General features: G+C 39.7%; 1 protein-coding gene across 1 annotated transcript in view; it reads left to right on the plus strand.

Moving 5' to 3' along the window:
- The first annotated feature begins 219 nt into the window (after positions 1-219).
- The window catches only part of hcn2b (hyperpolarization activated cyclic nucleotide-gated potassium channel 2b), a 127,944-nt gene continuing 104,310 nt past the window's right edge, over positions 220-23,853 (plus strand). Inside the window, exons 1-3 of the mRNA XM_041205560.1 lie at positions 220-244; positions 4,022-4,700; positions 14,178-14,601. Of these exons, the coding sequence (XP_041061494.1) occupies positions 220-244; positions 4,022-4,700; positions 14,178-14,601 (1,128 nt within the window). The remainder of the gene's footprint in view (positions 245-4,021; positions 4,701-14,177; positions 14,602-23,853) is intronic.

Below are 23,853 nucleotides of genomic sequence, written 5' to 3' on the forward strand. Positions count from 1 at the left end.
GTTGAGTGTCTTTGGAACTCTCTTCTTCAAAAGGCAATGGAAGCAGAGTCTTTGAATATTTTTACGGCAGAGCTAGATAGATTCTTTATTAACAAGGGAATGAAATATTATCAGGGGTAGGCAGGAATGTGGGGTACAGATCAGCCATGATCTTATTGAATGGCGGAGCAGGCTTGAGGGGCCAAGTGACCTACCCTTGCTCCAATTTCTTATGTTCATATGGATAACACGAAACCAAATATTGGTAAGCCATGTCAGTAAAATTATTTATAGAACCTATGTGAATCTTGTTCACTTTGCAAAAGACACTGGTAAGTAAAGGACTGGCATCCAATCATATCACATGCTGCATATATAATGAATTGCTTTGAAGTGCTATAACTGTTGTTACATGAAGAATGACAGTAGCCATGAAAGGGAATTTGCAGCTTTTCTGTAGTACTATAGAATTGTTAACTTGTGCAGGATTTTGGCATAATGTCTCATTCAACAGACTGTGCCTTAAACAATGCAGCATTCCCTCAGCACTACATTCGATTATGCAATCAATTTATGCAGTGAGATTTCAATCCAGAACCTTCTGACTCAGAGGCAAAAAAGGCAATCAACTGAACCAAGCAGACAGTCAATAAAGTACACATTGAAGAGATTTTTCTTATTAAACTAATTGAGTTCAACAAAATAATTCCATATATTTTGAATACTCCTAATGAAACATGACCCAAGAGCTGGTTAAGCTTGAGGCCACTAGTAAAGTAATATAAACTACAATTCTGTCACTCTTGTAACATAGTGCAAGTATGCATAACTCCAGTGCATGATAGTTTCATAATAATCTGACTGAATTTCTGCTGGCCCAGAAAATCATAAACCATCCAGGAGTGCAGGGTGGCCACAGGTTGCCTTTTTGTCAAAACTCAGTAGCCATCATCTTGAAGCAACTGTTCCTCTCTCCACAATTGCTGCCTGACCTGCTGAGTATTTCCAGCATTTTCAGTTTTTATTTATTGACTATTGAATAGCTTAGCTAATGCTGCTCTTCCTTCTTTGCCAGTCACTCATACTGATTTGGACACCCACTGCATATAATTGAGTTAAGTTACCTTGGGCACTCCTGCAGGGTCAGGAGTAGAGTTCATTTGTATCTGTGTTGCTGCAGTTCCACTGGCGGAGCAGGATTGCAAAGGTTTTGACCCATCTACCTTTATCTACATTGAGGCAATAGGTGGGGTTAACTATTATTTTATGAGGAACTCAACTTTTCACATTTAGAAAAGTATGTATATTGATTGTCTATTTAATTCACTTACAACTGAAAAGATCTACTGTCTAGCCTTGCTTATGGAATTGAAAGAGCATGGTCTTCATGTCAAAAATGCTGGGCAATTCTTTTCGCAGTTAGTCTTAAGAAATAATACTCTTGAATGTTATTATCAATGATATAAACAAAATGGAAGAAGATGCATTTAGCTGTAAGACGATCTTCCTATAAAGAAAAAAAGAGCAATTATCACAGAAACCTGTCCAATCTAAGTATAGACTAGATACAATGTAAAAACTGTTCAATGCAGAATTTTATAAGGTGGGGAGATGGGGGTGGTGGGAGGGTGATAATGGTAAAAATGAGTCATGTTGTGATATTGGAAATTGGGGGTCTTGGTGGTGGCATAGAGGTTTTTGAGTTTGAAGCACAGCTCAACATTAGACAGGGCACTAAAATTGCTTCCATAAGGCTTAGCCTGAATAAGCTGCAAGGGAGAGAAATGACGTCAAGGCTGAGGTCCTGGGTTTTCAATGAGAGTTGAACAGGATGGTATAAGAACATTGTTGGATAAGTTGGATAAGCAAAAAACAGCATTATGTTGGTTGAAGAATCAAAAGTGGCAGCAGGGGATTTGATTTAGATGTTCACTGCATAAATATGAAATCTGACCACATAACTACAAATGATGTCACCAAAGGGCATCTTGTAAATTATTCCTAGTCTGAAATGAGTTGATTGATCTTGGCCAGTATAACGGTGGAGGCAGTTTGGCTAAATGCCCAAGCTACAGGGAACAATTAGTGAACTTAGCCGGGATTCCCAATCCTGAGCAGTGTTGGAAATATATGTAGTCTTTGTCTTAGTTCAAATCCCAATGGTTCTTGGTGTATTAAAGATAATAAAAATTCTAAACAATATCCTACTTTAAAATAGTCATTAGTTTTTATTATATTCCATAATTATTTTTCATTATAGTATTTGAACTTCACAGAACATGGTTTATTCTACAATAGTATGCAACAAATAGTTTAAAAAAATCTTCCATGTGAATTTAGATTTTCACTTTTTAATAATACAAATTGAGAATATAAGAATAAAATTCTTACGTATCTACAGATGTGTTGGGTATTACAACAGTTATAACAGTATCTGGTCCAACGCAACCTTGATATAATAATGCATCATTTACAGAATTACAGAACTAATACATTTCACAAATGTAACTAATGGATTTGACTTTTGTTGAAAAACAACACAATATGATTATCCTCTAAAATCCAATTTATGATATGGTGACTTAAACTGCTTGGTTATTTTGATAGACACTACTCTCCTAGCTTTCAAGCACAACGTTTTTGAGGGACCCTAATTTTCTTCAGTCAGCATGGGCATGTGAAATTTGTTCTGTCGATAACTAATATGATTTGAAGCTAGAAAGTAGAGTTAAACATAGCAAAACGAGAAACAAGAAAGCCTCAAGAATGAATGCCAGAAGAAAGGGCTAAGCATTTAGGGACGGTTTTTTTTTGCTTTTCAACAGAAAAGGCTGCAACCTGCTGCAGTTATAACACGACCTGGTCTAAATATAACGTCGATACGGGCGCGTGCAAGTTTGAGAATTCAGAAAGTAATAAATAACACGTCAACCTGGCTAAGAGTAAACAGGCCAGGTGTTCCTGTACTCTTGCTGCAGTGCACACTAACAGAACCTGGCGCTGCTTCCATCTCAGAAATATGAAACAATTACTCAGTTTGGAAATGACTAAAGCAAATTATATAATGTTAAGAAAATTATAACTTTATATTTATCCCTAAAGGTGTAATGCTGGGACTATTTCAGAAATCGTTTTTTTTTCCGGTGGGCAGATACCAAAAAGATCCTTTTACGCTCATTGGTGCTTTGTCCTCTGTTATAGGTGCTCTCCAGAGACCATTTTGTAACCTTTTACGATACGTTTTTTTCACCTAAATCCAGTTTCCCCTAACGTGCCTTCCCAAGTCTTCTGCGCTAGAAAATTACAGCGCTCCTGCTAACTTTTTTTTAAGCCCAAAGAAACTGCAATATGCAATTGAGATTTTGTTCCCTTTGTACTGTGTGTGTGTGTGTGTGTGTGTGTGTTTTAAAAACTGCAGTAATACTAATATTCCATGTGGGTGCACAGTTTTACCAGCGCCTCTCGTAGCTGGGTGGTGGCTGTCACGATTTTTTTTTAAGCTTTCCTTTCTTTTGCCGTTTGAAGTACCGGACTTGTGGGCTAATTTCATACATTTACAAGAAGTGCTCAAAGTATTACCTGTAATTTCCTTTGCAGCAGCACTTAAAAGGCAAACGATGGTCAAATAGGCGCAGGAGGGGCGCCAGATAAATATAGTCCTCGGTTTTAATTTCCCCCCTCTCTCTCCCCAGGTAAACTTAAACATCGCCTGGTAAAGTGTTTCAGGGGTTTTAACTCGAATTGTGCAAGGACACCACTGGCAATGATGACGACCGCCCGAAAGGACAGAAAATGATGGGTTTTCCTGTCGATATTGACACGTTTTCTTAAATGGGCATCGTCGGGAGGGGGGAGGGGGAAAGGGGGGGTCGCGTTCTGGGAGCTCCCTCTCAAAATGCAGCTCGGCGGACCGGTTAACCTTCCCCCCCAAAAAAGGGAGGACTAAGGACACCATGTCCCTGGTTCCATACGCCGTTTAAGCAAAAATGTCACGTAGACGAAGCTCAGAACACGTCAAAGCATACCTCTCCAACCATTTGAGCATCCTTGGACAAATTGCGTCCTACTATGCGAAAAAGGCTGTACAGCCTACCCCAGCATATAGGTCCCAAAACGAGCATTATGGATGAAGACGACGAGAACGAGGAGGACACTCGCAGCAAGAGCATTAGGATGAAAGCGATGCCGTCGCCCCCAGGAGGGGGAGCCGGCCGAGGATCTAACAATAATGATAACAAGCCAGGGGAGCCGAACCAGGGAGAGGTAGAGACAGTCGTGAGCATGAAATGCAACACGAACGGCGACTGCAGGATGACCCAGGGAAGTCAGTCGTCCATCAGCAGGGCAGAGCACCAGAAAGGTGGCGAGGGGAAAGCGGCCATGGAGGGAGGGGGTTCTTGCCGCCCCGAAGAGAAGAGAGAAAACAAAGTGGCATTCTCTGCGGCGCCCAGCAGAAAATCATCCCAGCTTCACCAGCAGCAGCAGGGGAGGAACTCTGTGAGCCTTTTGAAATCGGAGGGGGCCGAGCAGATACTGCCCGAGGATGGAGAGCAGGACGGCAGTCAGGCCAGCTTCATGCAGAGGCAGTTTGGGGCTATGCTCCAGCCGGGAGTTAACAAGTTTTCCTTGCGTATGTTTGGTAGTCAGAAGGCTGTGGAAAGGGAACAGGAGAGAGTCAAATCAGCCGGAGCATGGATTATCCACCCTTACAGTGACTTTCGGTGAGTGCTGCAATAGAGGATACTAACTTCAGGTATTAGACCCGCCACAGGCACGCATTATGTGTATGACTGCAGCACTCTCAAGTCTACACCAATTGAGTCAGTTGTAACTTGTAATATTGTGAAGGCCGATTGAAATTAATATGCTTAATGGTTCTTTGCAAACAATGCGGGAATTAGAGATTATTTAATAAGTAACCTGTAAAAGAACACCAGCTAGAAATCTCGACACACACGTCTGAAGCCAGTCCCTTGTGAACTGAGTTGGAGGTTTTGTGTGTGTGTGTGTGTGTGTGTGTTTTTAAAGAGTGGGTCTGGTTTTGTTCTATGAGACACACCGCAGAGCTGCAGTGAGCAGGAATTGTCCTCTATTCCGTGTTTATGTTTCGGCCGCGTTATCAGACAGTGCAGGTGGTCCCAATGACAGGTAGATTGCTCTCTTAACTTCTTGGGCAGCCGATAATTGGTGAAATAAATCTCACGTTAACGCTGGGCCACGCACCAATCGTATATATCCGTTTCCTTTCCCTGTTAACAGATGTGTTTGAATTAATATACCCGTGCTTAACTTAAGGATTAACTTAAAAGAGGTATGAAGGGATATTTCCATCGTTACCTGGTGTGAAGCACTGTAGATACACTGGGTCACCTCTACAGATTGTATTCGGTATGGATGTGTTTCCAAGCGTTTGTTACATCCATGTCCTAGGGCGGTGTGGTGACTGGCGGCATTATCACCCACATCATTCTCGACCCTTTAATCACTGCAGTCTGAGGAATGGGAATGGTGTGTGTTTCTCTGTTCTGGAGGATTAAAGTGCTTTCTGTTATCACCATTACAGGTTCTTTAAAGATAAATAGTCTTTGCAGCCCTGTTCCCTGAATCCCCAGTACCATTTACCGGTTTCAGTCCAATGGGTACATAAGTCTCACTCTGTCCCCGGACTAAGGCTGGACTGCAACTCAAACTGTCGTGAAGTGGCCTCCCAGAAGGTTCTACATTGAGCCTTGGCAGTCTCTGAAACTATACCACCACTTTTCCATTGCACCAAACATTTAAACCTGTGAACTCTCAATCGTTCTGGTTTAAATTTACCAGATGCGTTTGATAGATCTCATTCAAAGAATGAACACATATCCACAAGTGTAAATAGGTTTTGCAATTTCTCATTCGTTGTGATCATAAATTTCACTGCTAACACCCCTGGATGTAGAATGAGACCCTTAATTTTATGTCCAACGGCTAAATAATTTTTGCTTTCCTCTTGCTGTCATTCTTGGCATTGTTCAATATCCACTGATATGCAAATCTGTTTCCCTAACACTTGTATCTGAAACTGGTTTGCTTATGGATGTTAGCACAAGTGTTAATAATTTTGGACCAAGCATCATGGCCAACACTTCAATTAATTGAATTGAAGTTGTTTTGGTGGTTCACTCTCCAAGCACCACCACAAGTCTTGTAAAAGTCAAATAAATTTATGGGAGGCGGATGACAAATCAACAAATTTGTGCAATCTGATCAATTAACATCCCAGCAAAAATCCTTTGCATAGTTTACAGAAAATATCACGTGCCTTCTTTGGATCGTAATACATATTAGGTAATCCTGACTGCAACGTTTATTTCCATTTGTGAGTATTATTGAAACATTTCACACGTTTTGCTCGATTATAGGAATTCTCCAGGCATATGTTTTCTTCCCTTAACTCATGGCTTCTTCCTAATAATTTCTAACGTATCCAGTTTATAACAAGCAAATTGTTCTCCAGGCTGCTATCCTCTTTCCTCCTTCCATCTGAAGAATATTGAGGCGACCATGCAAGAATTATGCTTTCAACAATTGTAAAAACCCTTCTGGTTCACTAATGCCTTTTAGGGAAGGAAATCTGCCGTCCTTACTTGGTCTGGCCTACATGTGACTCCAGACCCGCGGTAATATGGTTGATTCTTAAATGGCCTAGAAAGCCATTCAGTTCAAGGGCAATTAGGGATGGTCAACAAATGCTGGCTTTGCCAGTGACCCCCACATCCCATGAAAGAATAAAAAGATTGTTCAATAAAAGCATGGTGGAACCCTTTTGTAATAAAATTATATATCACAGCAAAATGATGATTTGAGCTAAAAAGAGAACATATTAGATCTAAAATGGAAGTTTAGTCAGAAGCAGATCAAATCAAAGAAGACAAGAAAAAAAATTACATTTAATGATGATGACCTCCAAATTTTGATTTTTTTTAAAAAAAAATCTACAGCCCTTCCAAAGATATTTCTAACTTAGGGGAGTGCCCTCAGGGGATTCGGCAAATGCCTTGAGATTAAAAGCTTTATTAGTTTCTATTATACTAGTGATGAATATTTCAACATAAAATGAAAAAAATGCTGAAATAGGGGGCTAAGATGATTTAAGGCTCGACATGTAGCATGCAACTCCCTATTAGAGCAAAAAAAACCACTCCACTGCTAATTACCATTATTAATATATAAATGGCTATTTAGCAATTTATTAATACCTGCCAACTCAACCAACTGGATAAATTGTTTCACTTGTACCGCTAATGATCTAGATAACATTCTAGTTTCTTTTAAGGGCTAAACAATGAACGTCTTTTATTAGCTTATAAGACATGTTAATTATAACAGCTGTTGCATGTTCAATTAATTGGAACATTAGTATTTTTCATTGCCCCTAATGTTGGTAGAAGGAAATTCAACTATAATATGTAAAACTTAATTTGATTACAAACATTGGTAGCCATGCAATGTTAAGCTGGAACCCATTCCGTGATACAGTTGTAGGATCTTGACTTGAAATATGGTTCCACACACAACTGAATTCTCAATCCCCCAAAGTATTTTGTCAGAGGAAATGAGTGTAGGCAGGGTACTACAGCAAAGTGAATGGTTAACTTTAAGCAATCTCAGCCAACCTGATGACTGATTCGCAATATAGAGCCATCTAGGGCATAAGATAAGCAATTACCTGCACATAGCCTGAGACTGTGAAATGTGGAGAACAGTGACTGAATCAGTAGATTCTCATTGTAAATAAAGGTTAAGATGGATATCCTGTTTGCTATGTGTAGCAAAGTTGTCAATATGCTAATGAGAGCAGTATTGTGGTTTTAGCACGCATAGGAAATATACTTCAGTTCTCTTACAGAATTAACGTGCATTGGGCACAGCATTTAGAGGTGACTAGGGTAAGGTATTTTAATAATTTGACTGTTTGTGTATATAACCTTGCATACTATTCAAAGTAGCCTTAATCTCACAGAGCTCATAAACATTCTAAAACCATAATTACCATTCAATACTATGAAAATGCTCTTTCGTGGTTTGAGTTTAAATCTAATACATAAAGTATAATGGTACTTAGAATTAAACCCATACTAAGGACAATGTTAGCAAATATTTATACAAGTGCTTGTGTGACCAGAAGAAAAAATTGAAATGTTTTCAAGTTGCTGTGGTTTTATATTATGGCAGATTGACATGTTTGGTCACAGCAGGGTGCCATGCAACCACAGATTTGTGATTTAAAAAGTTAATACAAATAACATCATAATGATATTTGAAATATCCATCCTTTGCACAGTTACAGTAAATTATTACTAGTGAGTAAGTTATGCCATGGATATATCACATGTTTTCAAATCATGTGATCTGGTGGTATGGATGGCTTAGGTACCAACCTTTCACCCCTTTATGTGTGTTCAAATACAGATCTGATTTACAGAATGAATTTCTCTTCTGTGCTGATTCTACGTGAGATGAGTTTGAGTTGCCTGAATACAGTTTCTGGTTGATATACACCCATAATACAAATCTTCTAATCCTGCAGTAAATGGCGCTCTTGCTCCGAGAGGCTAAAGTATAGCTGGCATGGACATGCAAGTAATACTCATGTGAGGCTTGCTCACTCCAGTTTAGGCTTTGTGTTAGGGAAAGAAAACCACTTTTCCATCTAACCATGCAGTTTCTTGATTCTAGAATGTTTGTTTGATGCTAAGGCTTGGTGCTGAAATGAAAAGTATTCAATTCCCCAGCACTAACATTCTTCATCTCGCTGGGAATTCACAAAATATATATAGAAGGCTCTCTTAGAGGATAGAACTCACCTCTCCTTCCCATTCTGGCTTCTGAGCTGAGCTATTTTTTTCTGCTGTGTTTTGTCTAATTTTATTCCCGACAAGGTTAAAACGTTGTACCTCTTCAAGTACAAAGTCTCCCACTGTGATATAAAGGCTGAGCAAACATAAGGTCATATAATGTATGTATATGTATTTTTAAAGTGCTGCAAATGGAGACAAGCTTGAAACTATTATGCATGTTAATGAGATTTTGGCGTTGTGGCTTATTGCCACATATTTGTTTTCCTCCATAGCGGGTAGCAGTGAACCATCTGGGGATGATTCATAATCGTGTTCCTTGTTGTTTTATTTGTTTCTGTACACGTTTCACCGCAGGAGTTGCATGGGGAATAGTCTGATCTAACTGGGGAACTTGAGTCTTCCCAGTAAGCACTCCATTCGAGCTCCCTTTCTGGTGCACGAGCTGGCTGGCAGCTGGCGTCTGTTACAAGATCCTGGGAGGTTTGAGGAGTCTGCGCCTGCATGGAGCTGTTTGTGGTGCTGTAATTTGAGGTGCCACGCACTGGAAACTTTTTTTTCCCCTTCAGTAGCATTTCCCATCCACCCTCCCCACCCCCACTGCAGTGTAAACACCAGTCTGAATAATGGATCATCCATTTAGTCATAAAAGCTGCAGATACGGTTGACAATACTTCACATTGTCGAAACGTTGATTTACATTGTGTTTCCGCCCCCCCCCCCCCCCCCCCCCCCGGGGGATTTCCATTGTCTTGTCTGCTGTGTACGTGCCTGAATCTTAAACATAGCAGCAATGTCAGGGAGTAACCGTAGTGCAATAATTGCAGAAAACCAACGGTGTCACTTAGAACATCGGACCGCAACTCAAAGCGTTGACGCCTGAAATGTGGAAAATAATCGAACCCATATTGCTAACCTTTTATTTTCCATCGTCCTATATACAGCAATCACTGCTCAAGCCTCCTTGCTATTTTAATCATCGATTTATTTTTGTCTTGATGATTAGGCATCGCGAGCAGGAGGAGGATATTTATCATTACAGGATTCAGTAGCATTGGTTTGACATGAGAGCCAGACACACACTATTTTCTGGCTAATTCACACCAGCGGAATACAATACCCATGTGATACATTATCTCCTTCTGCCGATAGTTAATGGTTTTTTATGTTCTTCGGAAGGAAGCCTGCAGATGTCCCACTAGTCTAACCCTTCTATGTGAGCTTTACCCGCAGTCAGTCTCTCCTTGTGGCGACCTTGCGGACAAGGAGACACTATCACCTGATCCCAGTGTATCTGTTCTGGCTTGAGTGTACTGGTGACCTTAAGTCAACGGTGTTGGCCTCGACCTGCTAGGAATTGCCGTCGGAAATGGCAGTTGTTCTGCCATATAACATCATTATGCAATTCGGCATTGCATACATCTGCTGATCATAATTAAGGTTATTTTCATCGCTATCTCATTATCACTTTTCTGATTGTGGATCGATTGAAGGAACTGAGAATCTCTTCAGTGGAGCGTACTGACTCCAACTTTATCATGAAGGAATCGATTCGTTCACCTAAATGCCATGTTATATACATTTTTCCTACCTTTTCCCCTCGCTCTTGCTCATTTACTTTTCTATCCAATTCCCTCCTATCTAGTATAATCCACTGATAATTCAAATCCGTTCGTTTGAGCTAAAAAGTTGAATTACCCAACGAATTGAATTAAGAACGTAACCAACATTGGAAAGTCAGAATGTCGAAATGAAAAAAAATGATTTATCAAATAATTTGAATTGATGGACTTTGAATTGGGATGAACATATCAAGATGTCTATTCCGGTTTTTAATCTTTATATCAGGTTCTAGCTATCCCTATCTCATTTTCCCCATTTCACACTGATTAACCGTCTCACCAATTAATTATTTTTCTACTTCCATGATCCTCTTAAATTACAAATAGAATAAAAATGAAAATTAATCAGTTTTTTTTATCATTTCTATTATTTCTCCCATGGTCGCAGTGATCTTTAGGATAGTTATCTTACACGGTGTGTGTAATGCAAGGTATTTTTGATTTCACATCAATGCATGAATCTCACAGATGTGAATCTCACAATGGATGTGAAATCAGACAATCTCTGTCCAGAAGTCACCCTCATGTGAGAACCTCCACGTGAATTCAGCTTCAAACCGGTTGCAGTCTGACTGCAGCTGGTGAAAATTGAAGTATAAAAGTTCTCAGAGGGCCTGTGCTTAAAATTTGTTGTTCATTGTTTTACTGTTACCCATGTTTCTGCCAGGCAGTTGAGCACTTGTCACATTTAAACCTAACACTTGAAATGAGCAGAGTGCTGCAATGTGTTCAAGGAGTACTGGAAAGGACTCCATTCCCCCCAGCTAAAGAGTTACCATGGAATTGTCACAGTATAATGTTAGATTTCTTGCCACATATTTGTAAAACTAGCACCCATACTGCAACAATATTGCTTTTCTGCCTTTTTTATTGCTGGGAGCTCGTGGGATTGTCTTAAGCATTTTCTAACATCTGTCCATTTTTCTGAGCTGGCTGCTCATAATATCTTGGCCTGGTCTTGTTCTCCAAACTCGCCTATTGCTCCATATTCTCCTCACTGTGTTATTCGTTCTTTCTGTTGTTCCTCCAACAGTATCATACTTCCTACATCTTTGGATCAGGTTTATATTTTTCTGTTCTGTTTTCCCTGCATTATTTCACCAACATAGCCTCAGCATGTTACTGCTACTGTAGGGATATAACACATACAAACAATGATATTTTTCCTTTTTACATGCATCAAGATGGTTCCTCGTATTACTGCTGTTCAAAACAAATGGCACAATACCTTTTTCCTGTTGAAGTTGTGTGATTCAGTTAAGGGAGACTGTCAGTCATTGCATCACATGTCATTAATAAGATAAATCTATAAAACCACAAGTAATGTTAGTTTGATATGCCTTATGTGGGATAACATTTTGCAGTATAGTCAAAGCTAGTAATGCTTATCTAGTTTGAGATGGTTATTAACTTGCTAAATTTGCCTTCACTTATTATATTATCAAGTCAAGGCTTTATATGTTGCTGCTTAATACTCCAGATTATATGTTAATGTGTGTGTGAATGTGCTCATATTCCCAATTACTCTTTTTGTAGTTTACCATGCAACCTAAGTCTTTTAAGAAATGATTGAAGATGCCAAACTGCTACTCTAACATGGCATGCACTGAAATAAAATCTTAATGCAGTCTTAAACACATCAACTATGTACAGCTTAAATGATATGCAATTTATCCAATGGGTACTGTTAAGTCTTTCATACCTTGTAGCATTATGTTCTTTAGCAAGGACTAGCATACCAAGTGGATGTAAAGTGTGCAAATTTTCTTAATAATTATTTTCATCATTTTTTTTCATAAATTCCTTTGAGAAGAATCTTACATGGACCTGAAAAGAGCATCCGACAGAGACTGAATGACTTTATTTGGAAAATATTTTATGTTGAAATAAAATGAAAGATGTATACTGCTTGAAGAGCTTAGAATGTAATATCTGCTTAATGAAATATGGATGGTTCAAGGACAATAACTACCCTTCAGGAAATGAGCAATTAACAGGCTGGGGCCTGCAGTGTTGACAGTGACTGCAAGAAAATTGTCCCTATTAGATTAACCTAGCAGAAATGTGTGAATTGAGGCTTTCAATAAACGATTGAAGGATAGTAACTTAAAAGAGTGAATATTATTTAGAGCTTTGTTTAAAACCAATTCACAGCCAGGGCACACATACATGATTTCTCTCTGTGGGCTGGTGTTCATGTAGTAACATGTGTCACTGTAGATAATAATTCATTGACTGGCCTGGCTGTTGCAGAGGTTTTGTAGTTTAATTGATAGGTCACAATGTTCATGTGTGTGCCCTGGGGAAATTTTTTGTGTATTTTGTGTATTTTTACTTGAGCTTTGAATTAACTTTCTAAAACAGCAATATGTCTTAAAATCAATATGTAAGTTCCTTGCTGTACTAAATCTGTTGAAATTGTTTTGTGCTAGTTTCAAGTATAAAGGTGGATGCACAGTGTACTGAATTGTACCATAAACCTGACCTAATAAATCTTGTACTTCTGGTGTGCCTCAATCTCCTTTGTATCCATGATTTAGAATTGCTGATTAAAGACCACTTGAAGTGTTAGCAGCCCTCCTTATTCATATCACAAGTAAAATTTCTTGATATTACAGCAAGGATTTCTATGTAAAATGGCTGCTCCCATGACGCCTGAAACCTGCACTTCTAAAACTTAACAGAAGGTAATGAGGTGTCTGAGAGAGATCCACTGAGAACACAAATAATACTTTTCTCATTTAGGATTATGGTCTGAATCAACAGAGTGAGCTTATTTCCGTGATTCCACCTCTACATAAATGACTGGGGTGCATAAACCTGTTGTGAGCATATTAAATTTGAATGGAAGATGTACTCAAGGTTTTGCAGAAGGAATTAGATTTGTCGTACAATTGGGGGTACAAATAGAAAATGAGACTTATTACTAACAAATGCAAAATATTTCATATTGGAAGAAAGAGCAAGCATCATATGTATAAATTCAAAGAAATTAGGCTGATCTTTAATAATATGATGTGTAATATATAATTTTTGAAACATATTGCTGTACAAATTTCATCTGGAATACTGTGCACAATTACGATTTACTGTAATTCAAAAGGGATGCCCATGAGAGAGCTGAGAGAAGAGTGATCCCAAATGTAAATTATGCTGAGCCATGAGGAAAGGTTAAAGAAACCTAACCTTAACAGTTCTGAAAGAAAAAGGTTAAAAGGGTGGTCCTATTGAGATACATAAAGCATTCAATGATAAAGACAAGATAGACAGAATATTTTTCTAGGGTCAGTCAGGTGAGCAGAATATGAATACATTTAAGTTAGTGAAAAGTTAACAATGATCTTTGACAGTGGGGGTGGGAAGTTGTGGAGGAATATATTTATTCAAAGGGTGATAAATGTTTTAAATGATCTACCAACCAGGTTAATGGAATTAAAGTGGTGATCAAAATTCAAGTTAGAAAATTTGAAATATTGAAGATATTAGCTTGATGGCAAAATAGTCTTTTCTTATACTGGATTTTAATGTTGTAATTGAATCATAGAATAGGTGAAATGTTGTAACAAATCATTACTAGTTATGCAGTGTTGAATAAATATTTTTATTTAAATTGGTCTACCTAATGTTTCAGTGATTGTGAAAGGAATGCCTACAAACGCTCCATTCATAGGTCTTGGATATTGAAAGAATGGTAGAAAAGATTTTTTAAAGCTTTTAATTAAATTGTTATCTTTCTTTACAGGTTTTACTGGGATTTCACAATGTTGTTGTTTATGGTTGGAAATCTCATAATTATCCCGGTAGGAATCACCTTCTTCAAGGAAGAAACCACCACTCCATGGATTATCTTTAATGTTGTGTCTGACACTTTCTTCCTTATGGATTTAGTCTTAAACTTCAGAACTGGAATTGTCATAGAAGATAACACAGAGATCATACTGGATCCAGAGAAAATTAAGAAGACATATTTAAAGAGTTGGTTTATTGTAGACTTTGTCTCCTCAATCCCCGTGGATTATATATTTTTGATAGTAGAAAAAGGAATTGATTCAGAAGTTTATAAAACTGCCAGAGCACTACGAATTGTGCGGTTTACAAAAATTCTCAGCCTTTTACGATTATTGAGACTCTCGAGATTGATTAGGTATATTCATCAATGGGAAGAGGTAAGACTATTTTAAAATGAATTTCCTTTACTCACATTTGGATAACCTGGATGCATATTTATATTTCTAGTAATTTAGACATGATGAGTTAAAAGTTCAGCATTGATACAGGTGTCAAATGGTCACAACAATGTTAAATATAGCACTGGGAAGGCCCATGTCTGATTTGTGCATATACCTTGGCCATGACTAAATTTGACTGCATTGGTGACTGCCTGAAATGAGTGCAGGACTCCCATTCTGAACCCATTCACAACATTAGTTGTAAGTGAACATACATTTTTGGTGTTTATGAATTAATCTGAATACAATTTGCGATATATTTTTCCATAATAAATATTGGTGCTGTTGTGGCAATATGGATGTTCTCCCTCCTCAAGATTGAACACTGGCCTTTGATGGATAGCTTAGGTGGCAAAGCTATTTTGGAATGAATTTTGATGAATTAAGATGTTTAGTAAATTGATCATTCGAATGTTTTAAATCAAGTTAAGATGAAACGATTAAAACCATAAAAAACGTTAAAAAGACAAGTCTACAGGCACTGTATCTGAATGCATGGAGCATTTGCAATAAGAGACAAAATAACAGTGTGAATAGATGTAAATAGGAAGAATATGATTGCGATTATGGAGAGATGGCTACATGGCTGGTGACCAAGGCTGGGAACTCAATATCTAAGGGTACTCGATATTTAGGAAGGACAACAAAAAGGAAAAGGAGTGGGGTGGCGTTATTAGTTAAGGATGAAATCAGTACAGTTGTGAGAGGGGATGTTGGCTCAGAAAATCTAGATGTAGAATCAGTCTGGGTGGAGCTAAGAAGCAACAAGGGGTGGAAGACATTAGTGGGAATTGTTTGGGCCTCCAAACACTAGTGGCAAGGTAAGGAATGACATGAAACAGAAAATCAGTGATGCATGTAACAAGGATGCTACAATAATCATGGGTGACTTTAATCTACTAGAAGAGGGGCCAAGCAAATTAGCAATAATACTGTGTTGGATGAATTATTGGAGTGTGTGTATAAGATGGATTTTTTAGACCAGTACGTTGAGGAGCCAACTAGGGAGTAGACTATCCTAGATTTGGTATTGAGCAATGAGAGGGAGTTAATTAATAATCTTGTTGTGCAGGGTCCTTTAGGGAACAGTAACCATAACATAGAATTCTTCATGAGGATGGGAAGTGAAGCAATCTGATCTGAAACTAGGGTTCTTATTCTAAACAGAGAGAACTACAAAGATATGAGGTGTGAGTTAGCTAAGATAGATTGGGGATCTTCATTAAAAGCCCTGACAGTGGATAGGCAATGGCTGATATTTAAGGAATTGGTGTTTGCTTTGCAACAGTTATACATTCCTCTCTGGTGCAAAAACACAACAGGAAAAGCAGCCCAACCATAGTTAACAAAAGAAATTAAGGATAGTATTAGATCTAAAGAGGAGTCACAAAAAGTTGCTAGAAAAAGTAGCAAGCCGGAGGATTAGGAACAGTTTAGAATTCAGCAAAGGAGGACTGAGGGATTGATTTAAGAGGGGAAAATTAGAGTATGAGAGCAACCTTGTAGGAACATATAGAAGCTTTTACTGTCCACTTTTAAGTATGTAAAAGGAAAAAGGTTATTGAAGTCAAATGTAGGTTCCTTACAGACTGAGATTGGGAGAATTTATAATAGAGAATGAAGAAATGGCAAAAAATTTAAACAACTACTTTAATTCTGTCTTCACGGAGGAAGGCATAAATAACTTCCCAGAAATACTAGGGAACCAAAGGGTCTTGTGAAAAAGAGGAATTGAAGGAAATTAGTAATACACACATTTAAAAAAAAGTGCTGGAGAAATTGTGAATGAAAGCTGATAAATGCGCAGGACCTGATAATCTACATCCCAAGATACTAAAGGAGGTGGCCATGGAAATAATGGATGCACTGGTCGTCATCTTCCAAAATTCTGTAGATTCTGGAACAGTCCTGGCCGACTGGAGGGCGGCAGATGTAACTCCGCTATTTAAAAAGGAGTGAGGGAAAAAAACAGGGAATTACAGACTGGATAGCCTAACCTCAGTAGTAGGGAAAATGCAAGAGTCTATTTTAAAAGATGTGACAACAGGACATCAGTGGGATTAGAAAAAGTCAACATGGATTTATGAAAGGGGAATCAAGTTTGACAAATGTACTGGAGTTATTTTGAGGATGTAACTAGCAGAATAGATAAGGGAGAACCAGTGGATGTGGTAGATTTGGATTTTCAGAAAGCTTTTGATGAAGCCCACGTAAAAAGATAGTATGTAAAATTAGAGTACGTGGAATTGGGGGTAATATATCAGCATGGATTGAAAATTTGTTAGACAGGAAACAAAGTGTAGGAATAAATGTGTCTTTTTTGGAGTGGCAGGCGGTGACTAGTGGGGTACTGCAGGGATCAGTGCTTGGGCTCCAGCTAATCACAATATAGATCAATGATTTGGACAGGGAACAAAATGTAATATTTCCAGGTTTGCTGACGACACAAAACTTGGTGGGAATGTGAGTGCTGAGGAGGAAGTTAATGCTTCAAGGTGATTTAGACAGGTTGAGTGAGTGGGCAAATACATGGCAGATGCAGTATAATGTGGATAAGTGAAGATATCCACCTCGGTAGGGAAATCAGAATGGCAGAGTATTATTTAAATGGTGACAAATTGGGAAATGTTGATGTACAAAGGGACCTTGGTGTCCTTGTTAACCAATCACTGAAAGCAAGCAGGCAGGTGCAGCAAGCAGTTAAAAAGGCAAATGGCATGTTGGCCTTCAGTGTGAGAGGACTTGGGTACAGGAGCTAGGATGTCTTGCTGCAGCTGTACACGGCCTTAGTGAGATCACATCTGGAGTATTGTGTACAGTTTTGTTCTCCTTACCCATGAAAGGATATACTTGACATAGAGGGAGTGCAGTGAAGGTTCACCAGACTGATTCCTGGGATGGCAGGATTGTTGGCTGAGGAGAGATTGGGTCGACTAAGCCTTTATTCACTGGACCTTAGAAGAATGAGAGGGGATCTCATTGAAATGTATAAAATGCTGACTGGATTGGACAGACTGGAAGCAGAGATGATGTTTCCTCTGGCTGGGGGGGGGTCTAGAACAAGGGGTGACAGTCTCAGGATACTGGGTAAGCCATTTAGGACTGAGGTGAGGAGAAAGCTTTTCACTCAGGGTGGTGAGCCTGTGGAATTCTCTACCACAGAAGGCTGTGGAGGCCAAGTCACTGAATATATTTAAGAAGGAAATAGATTTATGGACTCCAAAGCTGTTAAGAGGTAAGGGGAGACAGCAGGAGTATGGCGTTGAGAAAGAGGGTCAGCCATGATCAAATTGAATGATGGAGCAGGCTTGAAGGCCCAAATGACTCCTCCTAGGTTCAGCATCATTCACCTGTGCCTTGGTCCCTCCTTTTTCTGAGGCCTTGGTTGTGTGCAGTACCAGCAGCAGCCTCTGCCTCCCTGATGGTGCTGCTGAGTAAAGAAGAGTTGCTGGCCTCTGATTGGTTGGCAGCTCTTGGCAAGCAGGACTTCCACCCCCAGGTTCCTTGATCCCAGTGAGTGGAAGGCCCATCGTAGTTCTGTCAAGTGCCAGAACGGCATTAAATGTGACGGGCCTTCCCTAAAACAGACGACACTGGAGGTCTTGCTAGCTTTCCAGCTGGTGGCAGAGACCCTTGTTGCTTCCACAAGATTCCACCCAGTAGAGTTGTTTGTTGGCATTTCCCAAGGAGGGTTTTTTCTCTGGCTGGATTTTTAATAAACTGTAATTCCATTAAGACAGTTGAAAGACTGCCAGTTAGCTGAATATAAAACTTGCATTCCACCCCTAAGTGGAATGAAAAGGAAAGACTCTCAGCCTCCCTCCCTCCACCCCAAGGAGCATGAAAGATCGCATATCTTGCTGACTTTTACACTATTGCTCTTCAAAAGTTCCTGAGATGAGACATCAAAAAATGTAATTGCCTGTTCTACAACACACTCTCTACAGCAGACATGGTAATCAAATTGCTCTGGAATATACAACCAGTAAGGCTTTTTAAGAACTAGTTTTTTAATCAAGTCAGAGCAGAGTTTGGAACGATATGCTGAAAGGCTACAAAAGCCAGATCCTCTCTCTCCCTCTTGGAAGTATTGAGTATGGATATTGCAGTGTAAGCATCTTGGGAAGAGGAAATTACTGCAAACCAAGGTCCTTTAGGGATAAAATATCAAAATCTGCTCTATACAGCTACATCCAGCAAGACAACTGAACAATAGCAGCAACGTGGAATCACCACATCTAGACCAGCCAAAGAACAGTTAACCATATCTTTCTTTATCTTCTTTATAATATAATCTTCTGTAAAATATCATTAATTCTACCCTCTTATCTCACCATATTTGTTTGTGTCTGTGTGTGTGTGTCTGTGTGTGTGTGTCTGTGTGTGTGTGTCTGTGTGTGTGTGTCTGTGTGTGTGTGTCTGTGTGTGTGTGTCTGTGTCAGTGTGTCTGTGTCAGTGTGTCTGTGTCAGTGTGTCTGTGTCAGTGTGTCTGTGTGTGTGTGTGTGTCTGTGTGTGTGTGACATTTGATGGTGGTTGCCATCAGGAAATAGTTCCAATAAACTTAACTTTTTCTTTGATTTAAACTCAGAAAACCTGTCTGATTAATTCTTTATAGCCTGAAAGCTTACATAATGGGACTCAGAAACATAGAAAATAGGAGCAGGAGTAAGACATTCTACTCTTTAAATCTGCTCTGCCATTCAATATGATCATGGCTGATCCTCTGTCTCAATGCCATATTCCCACTCTCTCCCCATAGCCCTTGACTCCTTTAGTGTCTAGAAATCTGTTTATTTCTTAAAAATATCCAGTGCCTTGGTCTTCACAGCCTTCTGTGGTAGAGAATTCCATAGGTTCACCACCCTCTGAGTGAAGAAATTTTTCCTCTTCTCAGTCCCAAATGGCCTACCCCATATCCTGAGACTGTCACCCCTTGTTCTAGACCCCTCAGCCTGGGGAACCATCATCCCTGCATCTAGTCTGTCCAACCTTGTCAGAAGTTTATACATTTCAATGAGATCCCCTCTCATTCTTCTAAACTCCAATGAATACAAACCGAGTCGACCCAATCTCTCCTCATAACGACAATGCTGCCATCTCAGGAATCAGTCTGGTGAACTTCCACTGCACTCCCTCTATGTCAAATATATCATTCCTTGGGTAAGGAGACCAAAACTGCATACACTACTCCAGGTGTGGTCTCACCAAGGCCCTGTACAGCTGCAGCAAGACTTCCTTGCTCCTGTACCGAAGTCCCCTCACACTGAAGGCCAACAATCAATTTGCCATCCTAATTTCTTCCTGCATCTGCATGCTCACGTTCAGTAATTGGTGTACAAGGACACCAAGGTCCCTTTGTATATCAACATTTCCCAATCTATCACCATTTAATTAATACCCTGCCGTTCTGTTTTTCCTATTGAAGTGGATAACTCCACACTTACCCACGTTATACTGCATCTGCCATGTATTTGCCCACTCGCTCAACTTGTCTAAATTGCCTTGAAGCGTCTTCACATTCTCCTCACCACTCACATTCCCACCTAATTTAGTGACGTCAGCAAACATGGAAATATTACATTCAGTCCCTTCATCCAAATCATTGGTATATATTATGAATAGCGAGGGCCCAAGCACTGATCCCTGCAGTACCCCACTAGTCACTGCATGTTGGTCTGAAAAAGACCCATTTATTCCTAATATAATAAAAACAAAAAATGCTAGTAAACTGAACAGCATCAGTGGAGAGAGAAATAGAGTTAATATTTCAAGCCCAAAAGGCTCTTCAGAGCTCTAAAGAAGAATCATATGGACCTGAAACATTAACTCTGTTTCTCTCTCCACAGATGCTGCGAGACCAGCTGAGTTTTTGCAGAATTTTTTTGTTTTTATTTCAGATTTCCAGCATCCGCAGTATTTGGCTTTTATCTTAGCATTTGTTCCTACTCTCCATTTCCTGTCTGTTAACCAATTCTTAATCCATGCCAATATATTACCCCCAATCCTATGTGCTTTAAATTTATACACTATCCTCCTAGGTGACTCCTGCATTATTGACAAAGCACATCCTCACTAAATTCACAACAAAACTCTGTTACACCCAGACCTAGAGTGGTAAATTAGGGAAGTCAATTTTTGCCCCCCACCCCCTCATATGGCCATAACAGAAATTTGGGGGCTTGTCCAGGATTAGATCCCTCAGACAACAAGAGAACTGGAGTTGGGAAAGTAAATTGCTCCCTTGAAGCAAATTTTCTTTTAAATAAAACAATTGCCACAGATTTTTTTGAGTTTTCAATACAAAAGTGGAAAAAGTCTACATTCAAAGACAGTACCTTTCTAGAACAGATGGGAGTTACTTTTGATAATTTAGAAGTTCTGCGTCTCAAAGAGCTGAAAAGTGTGGTGAAGGAGTTGGAGTTAGAATTTTGTTCAACAGCCAGGAAATTTGAAATGTTAAAACTAGTGGTGAGGAAATTAGATTGCAAACCTGAAGATAGAATTCCCGGCTCTAGCCATCTCTGTTCTAGCTAGAGAAAGGGAGAAGAGAGACAAAAGTAAAGAGAGAGAAAAAGCGAGAGAGGAAAGGGAGAGAGAATGAGCTTTCCAAAGAGAGAGAGAGATAAGCATACATGAACTTTGTAGGGACAGGTCCCCTCTGCCCACTGAAGGCACCCCCTAGCTCAGGTCTGAGTACTGAGTTATTCAGGTTTGCCCATTTCATCCCCAAATTTGGTGATGAAGAAGTGGAAGCCTCCATCATCACTTTTGAGAGACTAGCTCAGCAAGTGAGGTGGCTAATCGAAAACTGGACCCTGATCCTGCAAAGTAAGCTATCAGGCAAGGCTCACAAACTTTACTCCCTGTTGTCTGATGAGAGGTTGGCAAATTATGAGATGACAAAGGGCTATTTTAAGTGTGTATGAACTGGAGCCAGAGGCATACTGTCAGAAATTCCGTACCCTCCAAAAATGGCAGGACCAGACATACATTGAATTTGAATGGTATAATCAGCTCGCGTTTGATTGGTGGATACAAATGCTTAAGGTCGATATGATGGATGAAAACCTTTGAGAAATACAGCTCCTCGGAAGACTTCAAAAATTCACCCCCCCCTCCCCCCACCCAATAAAAATGGTAACAGAAAGTGGTAGGGTCCAGGCAGGCAGCAACTCTGGCTGATGATTATGAGCTTGTCCACAAGCCCTCATCCCAAAGGAGACTCTTCCCTAATCGCCCCCCGCGATCTGAAAAGGATAGGTGGGAATGTGATAGGGAGCCAAACACCCATGGGAGAGAAGGAATGGCTGGAAACACAGGGACCCACCTCAGACTAGAAAGGATGGTGCTGAGTGAGGCTCAGAGTCCTGTATGTTTCAATTGTCATATGGCCAGACAAATTCATGGTGATTGTTGGAAGTTACAGGAAAAGCCAGTAGGATTTACTGGGGCACATAGGCCTTGTGCATAAATAGAGAATCAGGCAGAGAACATAGCAGACCAGGCTGTGTCTCTGACTGCAGCAGCAAGCCCTTGTAAGTGCAGCCCTGTGGGTGAGGGTGAGATTAGGAAAGTCCCTGAGAATTACAAGGATTTTATGTCAGAAGGGAAGGTGTCCCCATGTCCCCAGAGTGAGGCAAGTAAGCCTGCAGTCATGCTGAGGGATACTAGGGCTAGCCAATCTCTACTGCTGGGAAGTGGTATGACCTTTCTCCCAGAGAATGTAGTACAGGCTAAAGTGCTGGTAAAGGTATTAAGGGAAATTACATGCCCTTTATACAGGGTGCCCCTGGAGTGCAACCTTATTTCAGGACCAGTGACCATGGGAGTTGTCCCCAGTTTACCTTTGGACAGGGTCGACCTGCTCCTCAGGAATGACCAGGCAGGATCAAAAGCGGTAGCTTCCCCAGTGGTTTTAGAGAAGCAGAATGAGGTCAGGGAGGCATAGCAGCTGCAAGAGAGAGTCCCTGACATTTTCCATGAAGGTATGGTAACGTGGTCTATGGCCAGTCAAGCCTCGTCAGAAGAGGCCAAAGCAGCATTGCAGAAGGATAACCCTATCGTCAGGTTTTCTGAAAACCTTTTTCAGAAGTTTAGAAGGCTCTAAGGATGTAATGACTCAACAAGCTGACCTGGCACTAAAATAATTAGCACAGACTGTCCACACTGAAGCTGAAGTGGAGGGAGTGACAAAGAGTTATTTTAAAAATAAGGAACTGGAGACCTTGGCCCTCCCCTCTCCCCAGATCTTCAGACAAGGAGTGGACAGTGATCCACCAGCTAATGGTGCTGCTGAGGTACTGAGGAAAATATTGAAACTAGCCCACAAAATCCTGATGGCTGGACATGTCGGGATATGAAAAACCCAAGCCTGCATAATCCAACATTTTTACTGGCCACACCTCCACAAAGATGTGGTGAGGTTGTGCAAAACCTGTCAACCGCTCCAGTACTGAAAATTAACCACTGTAAGAATGGAGTCTCATTTCTTCAGGTTATAATTGTTGTTGGTGATTTAAAAATAAATGAAATTTAAAATTAAAAGTTTTAAAACTTTTTTCTTCCTGAATCTTTCCCTCTCTTTATTTGTTTTTCTGTTTATTTGGCACTGAATTCACCCACTCTAGTTTATACTTTTTTCTTAATCCTTGATGCTCATTTTGCAATCCATCATTTTAATTGGTTAAGGAGATACACGGTTGCTTGCACTATTCACTCAGATCCCAGATGCCCTGTAGAGGGCACCATGCTGTTTCAAATTCAGACCTTCAGCATATTGCAGCCTAGAATATTATCAACAGGGCAAGTCATTGCCCTGCTACAGAAAATTTTGGTCCAATATTTAGAGGTTGGATGATTTCATTGCATTATTTTTTCTTAACTGTAGGTGTCTGGTTGGAATGTGATAGGTGGCAGGCTCCCACAATCAATAGATATAACATAAATGAATCTTGAATTGAGCTATGCAATTTGAGCTCCTGTGATTTGGAGTTTTATTTCATAGATTCCAACTGTTTTATAGCTTATTATGAAACAAAATATCCTGTATTACATTACAATTAGTATTATTTGATAGATATTGAACAGAATTATCCAAAACTAATATCAATTAAAAGCATGTAATTTGTTTCCCTATGTATGCTAAATGCCCAAATCCATTCATGTAATGTAAAGTTACAGCCTTGACT

The sequence above is a fragment of the Carcharodon carcharias genome, chromosome 14 (genome assembly GCF_017639515.1).
Source record: "Carcharodon carcharias isolate sCarCar2 chromosome 14, sCarCar2.pri, whole genome shotgun sequence".
NCBI lineage: Eukaryota > Metazoa > Chordata > Chondrichthyes > Lamniformes > Lamnidae > Carcharodon > Carcharodon carcharias.